Raw genomic sequence first — 16,168 nt, 5'->3', positions numbered from 1 at the left:
CTAGTGAAGTTTAAAGGGACGTTACACTTCCAAATGAAAGTTTGTCAGATTTTTTCAGACAAAAGCACGTCTCTCGACATTGGGGCAGAAAACAGTTCAGTGGGCTGTTCATGGGCCTTGGTTGGGGGCGGAAACAGTTCGGCGGGCCGTTCATGGGCCGGCAGGGGCAGAAAACACATAAGTGGGCTGTGGCTTGGATGCCAGAGGCACCCTCGCATACAAGGCACAGAGCCAAAGTAGGATCGGTACTGTTGAAGAATAATACAGTGCCTTGCGAAAGTATTCGGCCCCCTTGAACTTTGCGACCTTTTGCCACATTTCAGGCTTCAAACATAAAGATATAAAACTGTATTTTTTTGTGAAGAATCAACAACAAGTGGGACACAATCATGAAGTGGAACGACATTTATTGGATATTTCAAACTTTTTTAACAAATCAAAAACTGAAAAATTGGGCATGCAAAATTATTCAGCCCCCTTAAGTTAATACTTTGTAGCGCCACCTTTTGCTGCGATTACAGCTGTAAGTCGCTTGGGGTATGTCTCTATCAGTTTTGCACATCGAGAGACTGAAATTTTTTCCCATTCCTCCTTGCAAAACAGCTCGAGCTCAGTGAGGTTGGATGGAGAGCATTTGTGAACAGCAGTTTTCAGTTCTTTCCACAGATTCTCGATTGGATTCAGGTCTGGACTTTGACTTGGCCATTCTAACACCTGGATATGTTTATTATTGAACCATTCCATTGTAGATTTTGCTTTATGTTTTGGATCATTGTCTTGTTGGAAGACAAATCTCCGTCCCAGTCTCAGGTCTTTTGCAGACTCCATCAGGTTTTCTTCCAGAATGGTCCTGTATTTGGCTCCATCCATCTTCCCATCAATTTTAACCATCTTCCCTGTCCCTGCTAAAGAAAAGCAGGCACAAACCATGATGCTGCCACCACCATGTTTGACAGTGGGGATGGTGTGTTCAGCTGTGTTGCTTTTACGCCAAACATAACGTTTTGCATTGTTGCCAAAAAGTTCAATTTTGGTTTCATCTGACCAGAGCACCTTCTTCCACATGTTTGGTGTGTCTCCCAGGTGGCTTGTGGCAAACTTTAAACGACACTTTTTATGGATATCTTTAAGAAATGGCTTTCTTCTTGCCACTCTTCCATAAAGGCCAGATTTGTGCAACATACAACTGACTGATTGTTGTCCTATGGACAGAGTCTCCCACCTTCCAGAATGATCATGGGCCTCTTGGCTGCATCTCTGATCAGTCTTCTCTTTGTATGAGCTGAAAGTTTAGAGGGACGGCCAGGTCTTGGTAGATTTGCAGTGGTCTGATACTCCTTCCATTTCAATATTATCGCTTGCACAGTGCTCCTTGGGATGTTTAAAGCTTGGGAAATATTTTTGTATCCAAATCCGGCTTTAAACTTCTTCACAACAGTATCTCGGACCTGCCTGGTGTGTTCCTTGTTCTTCATGATGCTCTCTGCGCTTTTAACGGACCTCTGAGACTATCACAGTGCAGGTGCATTTATACAGAGACTTGATTACACACAGGTGGATTGTATTTATCATCATTAGTCATTTAGGTCAACATTGGATCATTCAGAGATCCTCACTGAACTTCTGGAGAGAGTTTGCTGTTCAGTTTTTGATTTGTTAAAAAAGTTTGAAATATCCAATAAATGTCGTTCCACTTCATGATTGTGTCCCACTTGTTGTTGATTCTTCACAAAAAAATACAGTTTTATATCTTTATGTTTGAAGCCTGAAATGTGGCAAAAGGTCGCAAAGTTCAAGGGGGCCGAATACTTTCGCAAGGCACTGTATATGTCAAAAACATGATATCACACTGTTCCTTTAAACCCTCTTTGTTGCACCAACAACAACGCAGCTACTTTGTATTCTCTCTTTGCTACTTTACATTCTATCGTAGACATTGCACGTAGAATGGAGGTCAATACGTCTCTCTGTGCTAACTGATGTGTACTATAGCCTGCATCGGAAGTGGCTAGGGCAGATCTCAAGCATTAGGTCAGTACAGAACATACTTTAAGGACACTTCAATCCCTATAGTCAATACAGGGGTCTCTGGGGAGTAAACTGAACCACCGGAACCCTTTTCTCTGCAGCGCTGAACGGCATAGATTAGCTAGACCCCCCTGCCAGCACCCGTCAGTTGTCAATCCTTCTTTCACTCTGATCTAATGTACTGGAACAGCTGTGTAAGAGGCTTAACCATTCATCTGGACTGACAAGCCATTGTTCATTGTGATTTATGACACATAATGTGTGAAAGAGGATAGTTTGTTGAAAGGTATGGTGATGGCATAACAATGTGCCAATATCGATATGTCCTCAGTAGAGATATGTTAGATATTTATCTTTCGGGGAATTACAAAGGCACCGGGGGGGGGGGTTGCAGTGGAAAGGTGATTAGTCATTCAAACAATTAAACCTAACAGATAGGTAATTACAGTATGTAGTATATTACTTAGTATCAATGATGTTACAAAGTAAACTTGATAAGGAAGGTAGGTTCCAGCTCTGTCAGTGATGACCACAATACCTTAGTATAGCAGGATAACACACTATCCCCATCACCTAGACCAGACAGAGGGTAGAATTACACCAACTTTCCCACCAATATCTCTTTGACAACTTGCTTAATCTAGGATGCCAACTCAGAGAGGTTTCAGCATTGAGCTGGTACCTATATGGTTTGGCTGCTAGTGCTAACGTTGAAGTAAATGACAACATCTTGGTTACAATTGGACAAAAACACAACTATTTTTAATGGGAGTGCACTGACTATTACATTGTATAAAGTAGCAAGGTTCACTTTACTAATACAATTTACAAATCCATTTACATCACTTAAATCATTATATTTTTTAGAAAACCATCTTTGAGAAACTGAATTAATTATTACTTTATAGGCGCTGAGACACAAATATTGCGGCTGTGCAGCCAAGTTGTATTGCACCCTTCAAAACCTTGTATCCGGTTAGCTGAAACAAAAGAAAGAAAACCTTTATCAGAAGAGTTCAAAGCACATGATGTTTGACAGTAAGCAGTGAAGGAATGTAACACCACAGTGTTCCCAAGCCGCACGCAATCTTTCCCACCATGACCCAGTTTTGGAGGAATCAAAGCATTTGAGTGGGAGATAATGAGACGGAATCCATTCCTTGTTTTTATGGAATAAATTTAAAGGAAAACCCATAATGATCCAGGGACAATAAACCACAACATAAAAAGACTGGGAAACACTGAGACATCCCTATGCAACAACAACAACATAACACAATAACATTATTATTGACCGATCATGATATATTGCTTGCTTGATTTTTGCTCGAGGCGCTTTGAGATTCTATGGAAAGCACTTTAGAAATGTAACAAATTATGATTCATTATTATTAGAACTGAACTCAATTAAGGTTCACTCCACCAGCCATAGCTGTTGTCAATAACAGCGTAACAACAGAAGCTTAACCAAAGGATTAAATAGAGTAAAACCTAAAGATCAAAGTGGGAAAGAGGGCTTACAGATTCAGCATCGTGCTCCAGTCCTGTATCATGATGTTCCATCTCATCATCTCGGAATTCCTTTATTAACTGTATGGAAAATAAATGGCCACATTCACTTCTCAGAAATCAAGACAAACACTAAAGACAAAGTACAGTATGCATTAGTAAATTATAGGGGTAGGGTTTTACCTGACCAGGAAAGTACGAGGGTCCTCACTAGCTACTATAGCCATAAGTCATAAATCCCGCCCATTTCTACAATTTCTCTCCTTGAAATCTGATTTTAAAACTTACCCTAACCACACTGCTAAATTTATGCCTAACCTTAAATGAAAGACCAAAAAGCCTACATTTGGACTTTTTGGCTGTGAAATCTGACTTTGCGGCTATAGAAGCTACTGTAAACCAAGTAAGAGCCCTAGCTGGGGCACAGAGTTTTTCTTGATAGAGCCCAGAGATGTTCCTGGTCAGGAAAAACTCCAGGGCCCATGGTACGAGGGATGGTTCATTATCTTACTTTTAACAGCTCTACGTATCTGTCTGGGTCCTCCTCCATGAGGGCTCTGATCTGGCTGTTGTAGTGCTCTGAGATGCTCTCCTCCACAGCCACAGTACAGGCCATGGCCCCTTCTTTACCCAGTAGAGCAGTGCCCGCTCCTGCGGGGACACACCACAGAATATGGTCTATCCCCCAAGTGCCATATGTATCACACTGTTGTATTGGATTATTGTCTCATTGCAACAGAACTCACAGACACAGTGTAAGTGTACATTACAATGGCACTTAAGTACTTACCTACAGACCCATTTTAAGTCATTAAATCTAGGCTACGTATTTTAGAATGTAAAATATACATCCATTCCCTTTGTTTGTTTGTCAGGCATATGTGACAACTGTTGACTGTATGGAGTGAAGCCTTGTTCCTTACCAAGTAAAAAACCTGCAACGTTCCAGAGGGGCAACAGCAACGTTGGGCGAACTCTGTTCTCTGCAAGGATCTCATTGAATTTGGCAAGATGCTTCTTCTCTTGATCCCACATTTCCTTGAAGCATAGTGAAAATGAATATAGAATTGAGGATGCTGGAATGTCAACATTTTGTTTTTGTGGGTCACCAAGCACTGACAACATGATTACATCCATTCACTTTAATTGTTGTCATAAAGTTAACTTTGGGGATACTGGAATGGTAGCCAATCATCTAAAAAACAAAACAAGTAGTTAGGCTATTGTCGTCTGCAAGAATGTAAGAAAAGTAGCTACATCTGTGCATGTGTAATGCAGACTACTTATACCTGAATAAGCGGTCCTGTCTGTGACCTTCCCAACACTGCCATCTGGCCGGCGTAGATGCGGTTGGCACCGTATTCCCCTGCGTGGTCCACCCGCAACATACTGTGCAGCAGAGCCTTCTCTGCTTCGTCGCGCGGGGGCGGTATCACACTGTATGCCCGAGAATTGAGCTGTACTGGTAGTGCTTCAAACAGGACGAAAAAGTGTATTAAAATATGTAGCTATTTTACTTTGCAGTTGAACATGTCACCTGCATTACATTTTTTTCTGCAGATCAACATAACTGTTAGCTATAACGACTGAAGAGCCTCACACCTTACAAAAGCACCATGAAAACTAAATGTGAAATTGCCAGCTAGGTTAGTTAACGTTAGCTAATAACTAGCTCTAGCTGCAAAGCTCACTTGAGCTGCTATGAGGATGCAAGCAACACAGAAACTGACCACTTACAAATTATATATTCGTAGGTCAGCATTCATGTATGAACACTGAGCAGACTTGTTTTTAGCATTGTAGCTAGCTAAACAGCATTGAGTGCCTACCTCTGTGCTTCAAACAACATTGTCGTATCCTCAAAGGACTGAAAACATGCGTCCAGTCATGCAATGCAATATGTGCGAAAACTGCTCGTTGCATTGTTATGTGGCTCTATTATTCTGTAATGAATATATGTTACATATGCAGGTTGTCATTGAAATGTGCCTGCTTGTGGAGATGGCGCGGTCAAATGACGTAACTTCTTCTATGGTTTAATAGCGGCCCGCAAATAAAGGTTTAAGGTGCATGCTGCCACCTACTGTCCTGGAATGTGTGGTCAATCACGGTTTACGTTTAACTCTACATTGTTATATACAGTGCATTCGAAAAGTATTCAGACCACTTGACTTTTTAAACATTTTGTTACGTTACAGACTTATTCTAAACTGGATTAAATGCATGTTTGTCCTCATCAATCTACACACAATACCCCATAATGACAAAGCAAAAACAGGTTTTTAGAAATGTTTGCAAATTTATTTAAAAAAAAGTAAAACAGAAATACCTTATTTACATAAGTATTCAGATCCTTTGCTATGAGTATCGAAATTGAGCTCAGGTGCATCCTGTTTCCATAGATCATCCTACAGATGTTTCTATAGCTTGATTGGAGTCCACCTGTGGTCAATTCAATTGATTGGACATGATTTGGAAAGGCACACACCTGTCTATATAAGGTCCCACAGTTGACAGGGCATGTCAGAGCAAAAACCAAGGCACGAGGTCGAAGGAATTGTCCGTAGAACTTCGAGACAGGATTGTGTCAAGGCACAGATCTGAGGAACGGTACCAAAACATTTCTGCAGCATTGAAGGTCCCCAAAAACACATTGGCCTCCATAATTCTTCAATAGAAGAAGTTTGGAACCACCAAGTCTCTTCCTAGAGCTGAACCACCGGCCAAACTGAGCAATCAGGGGAGAAGGGTCTTGGTCAGGGAGGTGACCAAGAACCCGATGGTCACTCTGACAGAGCTCCAGAGTTCCTGTAGAAATTGGAGAACCTTCCAGAAGGACAACCATCTCTGCAGCGCTCCACCAATCAGGTATTTATGGTAGAGTGGCCAGACTGAAGCCACTAAACAGTAAAAGGCCCATGACAGCCGCCCGCTTGGAGTTTGCCTAAAGACTCGTCATTATTTATGATGAGAAACAAGATTCTCTGGTCTGATGAAACCAAGGTTAAATTCTTTGGCCTGAATGCCAAGCGTCACGTCTGGAGGTAACCTGGCACCATCCCTATGGTGAAGCATGGTAGTGGCAGCATCGTGCTGTCGGGATGTTTTTCAGCGGCAGGGACTGGGTTACTAGTCAAGATTGAAGGAAAGATTACGGAGCAAAGTACAGAGAGTAACCTGCTCCAGAGCGCCCTAAGAACACAGCCAAGACAAGTGGCTATTGGACAACTCTCTGAATGTCCTTGAGTGGCCCAACCAGGTCTGAATACTTATGCAAATTAAATATTTACGTTTTTGATTTTTAATACATTTGCAAAAGTAAAAAACAAAACTGTATCAAGAACTACTTAGTAGATCACTCCTATTAGATTTGCCAGAAGATAAATGAATAAATACATACAGTATCTACACTGTGCTAACAAACCTCCAAACGAGCTTCAACGCCATACAACACTCCTTCCGTGGCCTCCAACTGCTCTTAAATGCTAGTAAAACTAAGTGCATGCTCATCAACCAATCGCTGCCCGCACCCCCCCCCCCGACTAGCATCACTACTCTGGACGGTTCTGACTTAGAATATGTGGACAACTACAAATACCTAGGTGTCTGGTTAGACTGTAAACTCTCCTACCAGACTCACATTAAGCATCTCCAATCCAAAATTAAATCTAGAATCGGCTTCCTATTTCGCAACAAAGCCTCTTTCCCTCATGCCGCCAAACATTCCCTCGTAAAACTGACTATCCTACCGATCCTTGACTTTGGCGATGTCATTTATAAAATATCCCCCAATACTCTACTCAGGAAAGTGTATGTAGTCTATCACAGTGCCATCCGTTTTGTCACCAAAGCCCCATATACTACCCACCACTGCGACCTCTATGCTCTCGTTGGCTGGCCCTCACTACATATCCGTCGCCAAACTCACTGGCTCCAGATCATCTATAAGTCTTTGCTAGGTAAAGCGATTCTGTCAGCACCCCATTCATATAACCAGAGTCCGAGCACATAAGATTCACCACCTTCTTACACTTTGTTTCAACATCTATGACATGATCTTTCCATGTATATCTCTCATTGAACCATATACTCAAATATTTGAAGGTAGAAAGACTACCGATAGGCTGTCTATTCAGAAACAACTGTATATTAATCAGCAACTTTCTTCTTTGAGAAGAACATACAGCAAGACGTAGCCACTGACAATTTAAAACCACAGTCAATCGACCATCTTTCAACAGCCACTATAGATTGTTGAATAGATTTGGTCACGAGAGACATTCCTTCCTCTCTTCCAAATAGCTCTAAAGTCAGCATATAGGGAAGCCCCAATGTACCTACCCACATTCGTAAACACATTGTTATTCATAATATTGAATAGGACTGATAGCACTGCCTTGAGGAATACCATTGTCAACTCCATAGGCATTGCATAAAATGGATCCTATTTTAACTCGAAAACAGAGATTAAATATGAAGGCCAAACCCTAGTTATATAACCTCCCACCAATAGCCAGTCTCTCCACATTGTGTCGTAGGCCTTTTCAGTGTAAAAAAAAAAAGAAGACCGTAGCCATTGGGCTACTATTTTCATTACCAAAGTTTTTTTCAACTACATTGCTCACCTTTACTAATGCATCCAAGGTAGATCTACATTTATGGAATCTACTTTGATATTGACTCAATAAACCTCTATGTTCCAGGAAACAGGACAGTCTGACTATCATCTTTTCCGTCAGTTTACACAAGTTAGAGGTCAGTGCTACTGGTCTGTAACTATCAGCACATGAAGGATCCTTACCAGGCTTTACAAAAGGTAATATGACTACATGTTTCCATCCAGAAAGTATAACCCCCTCACTCTAAATCTTATTAAATAATTCCAGGAGAACATGTATGACCTCATCAGGTAATAAAATGACATCACGTTCGCAACGCACATTTATTACCCTCCAAAAATAGCCCAATCAAATCATTTTTAGCAGTCAAATAACAAAGAAATAAAATATTTACATACAAAAACATTGTTATCTTCTTCCATGAATACATTTTTCTTTTGTGAATACCCTTGCTAGGGGAAAATATAGTATCAGTAATCTCATTCAACAATGCAATAATTCACCAATAATGCATTGGGAATATAACTTAAACTACCTGTATGTCAGTGGAGGCTGCCAAGGGGAGGACGACTCATAATTGTCACGCCTGCTCCCACTCTTCCACCCTGGCGCTCAAAGGCACCAGGCTTCCCAGCATTGCGCACTCCTGACATCATCATTACGCCCACCTGCCTTCCCCCGGCACACACGTCAGTGATTATTGGACGCAGCTGTAGTCAATCACCTCTGTCATTACCTTCCCTATATCTGTCTAGTTCACCGCTCTGTTCCCTGGTTCTGCATTGATTGACATATGTCCTTGTTTACCTGTGTGCTGACGCTGGTCCTGTCACCTGTCTGTTCGTCATTAAATGTTCAACTCCCCGTACCTGCTTCTGATCCCTGGCGTCAGTCCTTGCAATAATAATGGCTGGAATGGTATCCATGAGGTTGACACCATTCCACTGACTCCATTCCATCCACTATTATAAACCATCCTCCTCTCAGCAGCCTCCCTGTTATCAAGGACTCTCTTTGCTGTTTTGTTTGTTATGAAACAATAATCAGAATTTCCCTATTTGACCCATAGATGGCAGTCTTATACAAACATATTAGGCCACACAACTTGGGACAACTTCAGAAGCCTAGAAATATCCAATAACTTTCATTTGGTGTGGATCAACAATTCAAAGTTTTGCCACAGTGAATGATCATCATATACAAACATCCAAAACATTGCATTGATATTTTATAGAGAACCCCACCAACCAACAGCACCTCACACATATGCAACTTCATGAATCGGGCCTTTTATGAATTACACGTAGACCGGCATGCAGCAGTCAGTCAGACACCTTCATTCTGCAGGTTTATAAAAGAATGTGCAGAGACATCTGAGGAATGGTGAGGCTGACTGCGATGGCCCAGGATAAACAGGGATGAGACTGGTGCCGTTAATGGAATAGCTGAGGCTGGCTGTGAGGCAGACTGAGATTGGGGCAGTTAGAGCTGAGGCTGGCTGTGAGGCAGACAGACTGGGGCAGTTAGAGCTTGAGGCTGGCTGTGAGGCAGACTGGACATGGGGAAGGCAGCGTGGTTGTGTGTGGGGCTGACTTGGACTGAGGGGTTTGGGCTAGGGATGTGGGGCTAGAGCATGGGGCTAGGGAAGGCAGGGCTGAGGTGAGTGATGTGGTGCTGAGGAAAACGGATGGGGCTGGAGCTGCGGGGGGTAGGCTGTGGCGGTGGGAGGTGTAAGAGGTAGCAGGCACTTGGTTTGGAGTGAAGGAAGACAGCTCTGTTCCTGCTGTCAGGCTGCCTGGCTGGTAGTGGTGTGCCATGGAGCATCAGTCTAGTGCTGGAGGACCAATGTTCATTGTCCTTGCTAGATCCACATACAGTGGCAAGAAAAAGTATGTGAACCCTTTGAAATTACCTGGATTTCTGCATAAATTAGTCATGCAATTTGACCTGATCTTCATCTAGTCACAACAATTAACAAATACAGTGTGCTAAAACTAACAACACACAAATTATTGTATTTTTCTTGTCTATATTGAATACATCATTTAAACATAGGTTGGAAAAAGTATGTGAACCCCATAGGCTAATGACTTTTCCAAAAGATAATTGGAGTCAGGAGTCCACTAACCTGGAGTCCAATCAATGAGACAAGATTAGAGATGTTGGTTAGAGCTGCCCTGCCCTATAAAAAACACTCACAAAATGTGAGTTGGCTATTCACAGAAGCATTGCCTGATGTGAACCATGCCTCAAACAAAAGAGATCTCAGAAGACCTACGGTTAAGAATTGTTGACTTGCATAAAGCAGGAAAGAGTTACAAAAGTATCTCTAAAAAACTTGATGTTCATCAGTCCACGCTAAGACAAATTGTCTATAAATGGAGAAAGTTCTGCACTGTTGCTACTCTTCCTAGGAGTGTCCGTCCTGCAAAGATGACTGCAAGAGCACGGTGCAGAATGCTCAATGAGGTTAAGAAGAATCCTAGAGTGTCTGCTATAGACTTACAGAAATCTCTGGAACATGCTAACATCTCTGTTGACGAGTCTACGATACATAAAACACTAAACAAGAATGGTGTTTATGGGAGGGCACCACGGAAGAAGCCACTGCTGTCCAAAATAAACATTGTTGCATGTCTGAAGTTCGCAAAAGAGCACCTGGATGTTCCACAGCGCTTCTGGCAAAATATTCTGTGGATAGATTAAACTAAAGTATGGATTTGTTTGGAAGGAACACACAACACTATGGGTGGAGAAAAAAAAAGTCACAGCACAGCACACCAACATCAAAACCTCATCCTAACTGTAAAGTATAGTGAAGGGAGTATCATGGTTTGGAGCTGCTATGCTGCCTCAGGGCCTGGACAGCTTGCTATCATCTACGGAAAAATTAATTCCCAAGTTAATCAAGACATTTTGCAGGAGAATGTTAGGCTATCTGTCCACCAATTGAAGCGCAACAGAAGTTGGGTGACGCAACAGGACAACGACCCAAAACAGAAGTAAATCGACAAGAGAAAGGCTTCAACAGAAGAAAATACGCCTTTTGGAGTGGTCCAGTCAGAGTACTGACCTGAACCCGATTTAAAATGCTGTGGCATGACCTCGAGCGGTTCACACCAGACATCCTAAGAATATTGCTGAACTGAAACAGTTTTGTAAAGATGAATCGTCCAAAATTCCTCCTGATCGTTGTGGCAGGTCTGATCCGCAACTACAGAAAACGTTAGAGATTATTGCTCCCAAAGGAGGGTCAACCAGTTATTAAATCCAAGGGTTCACATACTTTTTCCATCCGACACTGCAAATGTTTACACGGTGTGTTCAATAAAGACATGAAAACATATTGTTTGTGTGTTATCAGTTTAAGGAGACTGTTTGTCTATTGTTGAGACTTAGATGAAGATCAGATCAAATTTTATGACCAATTTATGGAGAAATCCAGGTAATTCCAAAGGGTTCACATACTCTCTCTTGCCACTGTAGGTAGAGGCCCCGTCTAGCCTTATCTCCTGGTGTATTTGTAAGAAGGCTTTGAACTTTCATTGGTGTATTTGTGATTGTGAACCTGACCCGAGCATCAAAGGATTATAGGACAGGTGCTCTCATTTCAATCAGGACTGAATCTAATCAAATGTTATTTGTCACCTGCTTGGTAAACAGGTGTAGACTGACAGTGAAATGCTGACTAACGGGTCCTTTTCCAACAATGCAGAGTTATATAATTTTTTTTATAGTGACATGAGGTATAAATGCACAGTGAATAACGAATAACGAGTACAAATAACATGACTATATACAGGGAGTACCAGTACCTAGTCGATGCGCAGGGGTACGAGGTAACTGAGGTAGCTATGTACATATAGGTAGAGGTAAAGTGACTAGGCAACAGGATAGATAATAGACAGTAGCAGCAGCGTATGTGGTGTGTGTGTGCATGTTATGTGAGTGTGGGTGTGTGTGTGTGTGTGTGTTGGGGTGTCAGTCTGTGTGAGTGTGTCCAGTGTGTGTGCATAGAGTCAGCGCGAGAGAGTTCGTTTAAAAAGGGTCAATGCAGGTGGTCTGGGTAAACATTTGATTAGCTATTTAGTAGCCTTGTTTAGCAGTCCTACGGCTTGGGGGTAGAAGCTGCTCAGGGTCCTGATGGTTTCAGACTTGGTGAACTTAAAAATAAATTCTCCCCAATTTCGTGGTATCCAATTGTTAGTAGTTACTATCTTGTCTCATCGCTACAACTCCCGTACGGGCTCGGGAGAGTCGAAGGTCGAAAGCCATGCGTCCTCCGAAACACAACCCAACCAAGCCGCACTGCTTCTTAACACAGCACGCATCCAACCCGGAAGCCAGCCGCACCAATGTGTTGGAGGAAACACTGTGCACCCGGCGACCTGGTTAGTGTGCACTGCGCCTGGCCCGCCACAGGAGTGGCGCGATGAGACAAGGATATCCCTACCAGCCAAACCCTCCCTAACCCAGACGACGCTAGGCCAATTGTGCGTTGACCCGTGGACTTCCTGGTCACGGCCAGCTGCGACAGAGCCTGGGCTCGAACCCAGTCTCTGGTGGCACAGCTAGCAATGCAGTGCCTTAGACCACTGCGCCACCCGGGAGGCCCGTCTTTGACACTTTTTTGGGCCTTTCTCTGACACCGGCTGGTATAGAGGTCCTGGATGGCAGGGAGCTCGGCCCCAGTGATGTACTTGACAGTACTCACCACCCTCTGCAGTGCCTTGTGGTCGGGTGCCTTGCAGTTGCCTTTCTGAGAGAAAGATTGAGAGAAAGCATGAAAGAGAGAGAGCAGTTGTTTTCCCCTTGTTGTCTGCAACTGGTGAGTGGATCAGGGCTGTGTGCAGGTGCATGTGTGTGTGTGTGGGCTTGTGTACTACGCGCCTGCGTCTCTCTGTTTGTGTATGTTCACCCTTGCTCCAGGGTTCTGGTCAGACAGTGCATAGCTGTGGTGGTGCTCAGGCTAAGGACCCTTAGGCTAGAGTGAGTCAACACGTCTGTACACAGAGGGGGAAGGCTGGAAGGCAGCACTGCCTGGCTGAAGGACATGACATGTCTTGTCTGGTCTTGTACGACAGACACCCAGTTTGTTTCCTAAATGGCATGCTATTCTCTATATAGTGCACTACTTTTGGTGAAAAGTACTGCTCTATTTAGGGAATAGGACATCATTTGGGAAGCACCCCCCCCCCCCCCCCTGAGAATGTGTATGTATTTATGTATCCAAGTTGTGGGTCGTAACTCTGCTCACAGAGAGGGGCCAGGAAGGCAGCATTGCCTGGCTGCGACATGACATGTCGTGCCTGATCTTGGTCCTCCCAGTCCTGTCAGGACACCCAAAAAAAATAGAATGTGTCATGTGTTTATGTGTCCAAATTGGAGGGCATAGATTTCAAAACCCCAAGTCAACCCTCAAGTAAACAACAAACAAGTTTCGTCAATTCAACAGCTTGCTAGTCAGCTACTCCCTAGCTTGGGTTAAGATGTCGACATGTTGAGATTTTATATCGGGGAGAATGGGCTCGTGGTAATGACTCGAGCTGAATAAGTGGAATGGTAACAAATATATCAAACACACGGTTTCCAGGTGTTTGATGACATTCCATTCGCTCTGGCTCCATTCTCCCCTCAGCAGCCTCCTGTGCTGGACATTGTTGGAGCCGATTTCTCAAAAGCATCTTTCATTGATCATCTAATCTTATCTATTTTGATGGTTCTAATGATGAACTTAGCCTTCAGATGCTTTTGGGAAACCGGGTTTCGTATAGAACGAATGGGTACTTTAATTTGCCCCAAATCCTCCTCCATTACCCTCCCCCAAACCTGGTAAGGAAAACTAGGTCGACAGACAGAAAAATCAAGGGTTACGCAACATCGGCCTCATATCCAAAACTCTCAAAAAGTCAACCATTTTTATTGTTGTAGTGGTATCCCTCTGGAGAAGACCAAGTTGTCTCGTAAAAAGCGAACAATTCATTTTCAGATTTACATTTCCGTCTCCCCGAAGCCACCCAACCCTTTTTATAGAGGCCTTTATAAGAATAAGAACTGGTGGAGAGTGATGTTTCTGGCATTATTGAAGTTCTGACACTCAAGAAATCGTTTATTTTTGCGTTCCTCGGCACTCAGACCTTGTTAAAGCACTGTAAACAGACTGTTTTCATGAACATTGGCGATCCAGTGTGTTTTAATGTAGCTATGTCTCGGGTTGAGCAAATAAGCCATTGCCTGTCTGAAAGTGTCGCTCAAGTCGTAATTTTCTCAGGAGAAATGCAGGCTCAAGGCCTTATCCCTCTGTAGAGGTAAGGTGTGTGTTGAGCTGCACCTGTAGATGAAGAAGTTCATGATTTTTCATGTCAGGACATATCTCACCCAGGTAGGACATTGGATGTCTCAATGAAACCACCCTTATTATAACTGCTATTACAGAGGAAATCATTGGGCTAAAAAACAATGACTTGATTTGTTTTTGTTTGGTTTCTATGGCACTCCTAAACAGATCTCCAACTCTAGGGTTTACACAAGTGGAAGAGAGAGATAGTCGGAGCAAGTTGCAGATCGAGGCAAGCGGGAACATGTCAATGGTTTTACAGGAGAAACTAAAGTTCTTCATGAAAACATCAACCACATGCAATGCTCTTGAAGGTTGATAGACCTCAAGCTGATATAGTATGAATTATCAATGGAACACACATTAAAAGACCTGTATCAACAAGCATGAGGTATTCTTTTTTTAATCTTAATCGTTTTGAAGACAGTTTTTTAAACTTTAATAACGATTGATCCATTACTTAATGCAGTGGTTTTGCTTTTGCAGTCTAGTAATGTTCAACATCAGCATACATAACATTGAGTTGAGCCCTAAAAGAAGCCACATTTTTCTTTCATATTTGTAAAGATCATCAGTGCTAACATTACACTAGCTAAGTGCTGAAACAGAGAGAACTGTAAGCTCAGGGCAGGGCCAGGGTTAAAGGGTTGTGATGGCAAACCAGACCTATTTATCATAAAACCTAGCATTTACCTAGCATTACCTGTTCCTGTTAGTCACAGGATGTGGTCATCATGCTGATGTCTGCAGTGGTGGAAAAAGTACCCAATTTTCATACTCGAGTAAAAGTAAAGATGCCTTAATAGAAAATGACTCAAGTAAAAGTCACCCGGTAAAATACGACTTGAGTAAAAGTTTTAAAGTATTTGGTTTTAAATATACTTAATTATCAAAAGTAAAAGTATAAATCATTTCAAATTTGATTATATTATGCAAACAAAATGGCACAATTTTCTTGTTTGTTATTTATTTACGGATAGCCAGAAGCACACTCCAACTCTCAGACGTCAGTGTACATTTTACAAACGAAGCATGTGTGTTTAGTGAGTCCACCAAATCCGAGGCAGTAGGAATGACCAGGGATGTTCTCTTGATAAGTGCATGAATTGGACCATTTTTCTGTCCTGCTAAGCATTCAAAATGTACTCTTGGGTGTCAGGATAAATGTATGGAGTAAAAAGTACATTATTTTGTTTATGTTATGCAGGGATGCACACATAAACCCATGTGTGTGTACCCACATACACACACGCATGCGCACAAACACACCTGAAGAATCCTGTTGGAATCCTCCTCATCTTCAGGCTCAGACAACATTTGTGAAGAGGCCTTTGTGGTTGAGGAGGTAGATGGCTCCTCATCCTGGCCTGTGCCAGAGGTTGCTCCAAAATATTTGATAGATTCCCCCACTCCCCCTACCTTGGGCTTCAAGTGGGGAGACCTGAGGTCAACCTACCCCCGGCCCCCTCCCCAACTCGTACTTCTGAGTGGGAGACCTTCCCAGGCAGTACCCTGCCTAGCTCACAAACTAGAATCAGGGCGCCGACTCCGACAAGGTTAATTGACCCACAGTCCCACACGGTGACATGATATCGTTGACGTGACGTGCAAATAGCTTATCAAGCTAGCTAAAACCTTATTGGTTGAAGAATTGGTCCGACTTCAAAAGCACTTC

The 16,168-nt window shown here is 42.7% G+C and overlaps 1 protein-coding gene across 2 annotated transcripts; it reads right to left on the bottom strand.

Annotated features, from left to right (window-relative positions):
* Positions 1–1,853: 1,853 nt before the first annotated feature.
* Positions 1,854–5,564, bottom strand: LOC139423791 (5-demethoxyubiquinone hydroxylase, mitochondrial-like). 2 transcript variants are annotated; one of them, XM_071175423.1, is made up of 7 exons: positions 5,367–5,557; positions 4,827–5,008; positions 4,461–4,575; positions 4,049–4,188; positions 3,550–3,618; positions 2,930–3,008; positions 1,854–2,601 (listed from the first exon to the last, which is right to left on the bottom strand). In XM_071175423.1, exons 1-6 carry the CDS (start codon positions 5,458–5,460, stop codon positions 2,931–2,933), a joined length of 678 nt encoding a protein of 225 aa, XP_071031524.1. In that variant the 5' UTR covers positions 5,461–5,557; the 3' UTR covers positions 1,854–2,601; position 2,930. The 2 variants fall into 2 exon arrangements, with proteins under 2 accessions (XP_071031524.1, XP_071031523.1); XM_071175422.1 differs by lacking the exon at positions 1,854–2,601 and having other exon boundaries at positions 2,763–3,008; positions 5,367–5,564.
* Between the last annotated feature and the right edge of the window lie 10,604 nt (positions 5,565–16,168).

The sequence above is a fragment of the Oncorhynchus clarkii genome, chromosome 13, assembly GCF_045791955.1.
Source record: "Oncorhynchus clarkii lewisi isolate Uvic-CL-2024 chromosome 13, UVic_Ocla_1.0, whole genome shotgun sequence".
NCBI classification, from domain to species: domain Eukaryota; kingdom Metazoa; phylum Chordata; class Actinopteri; order Salmoniformes; family Salmonidae; genus Oncorhynchus; species Oncorhynchus clarkii.
Note: the sequence above shows the minus strand (reverse complement) of the source record. Positions and strands in the feature narration are given on the sequence as shown.

Coding starts and splice junctions, on each gene's coding strand:
- LOC139423791 (XM_071175422.1), bottom strand. CDS start 5,460: ATGCAACGAGCAGTTTTCGCACATATTGCATTGCATGACTGGACGCAT. Junction 4,576..4,826: donor AGACAGGACCGCTTATTCAG/GTATAAGTAGTC, acceptor CTATGCTTCAAG/GAAATGTGGGATCAAGAGAA. Junction 3,619..4,048: donor GATACGTAGAGCTGTTAAAA/GTAAGATAATGA, acceptor TTTTCCATACAG/TTAATAAAGGAATTCCGAGA.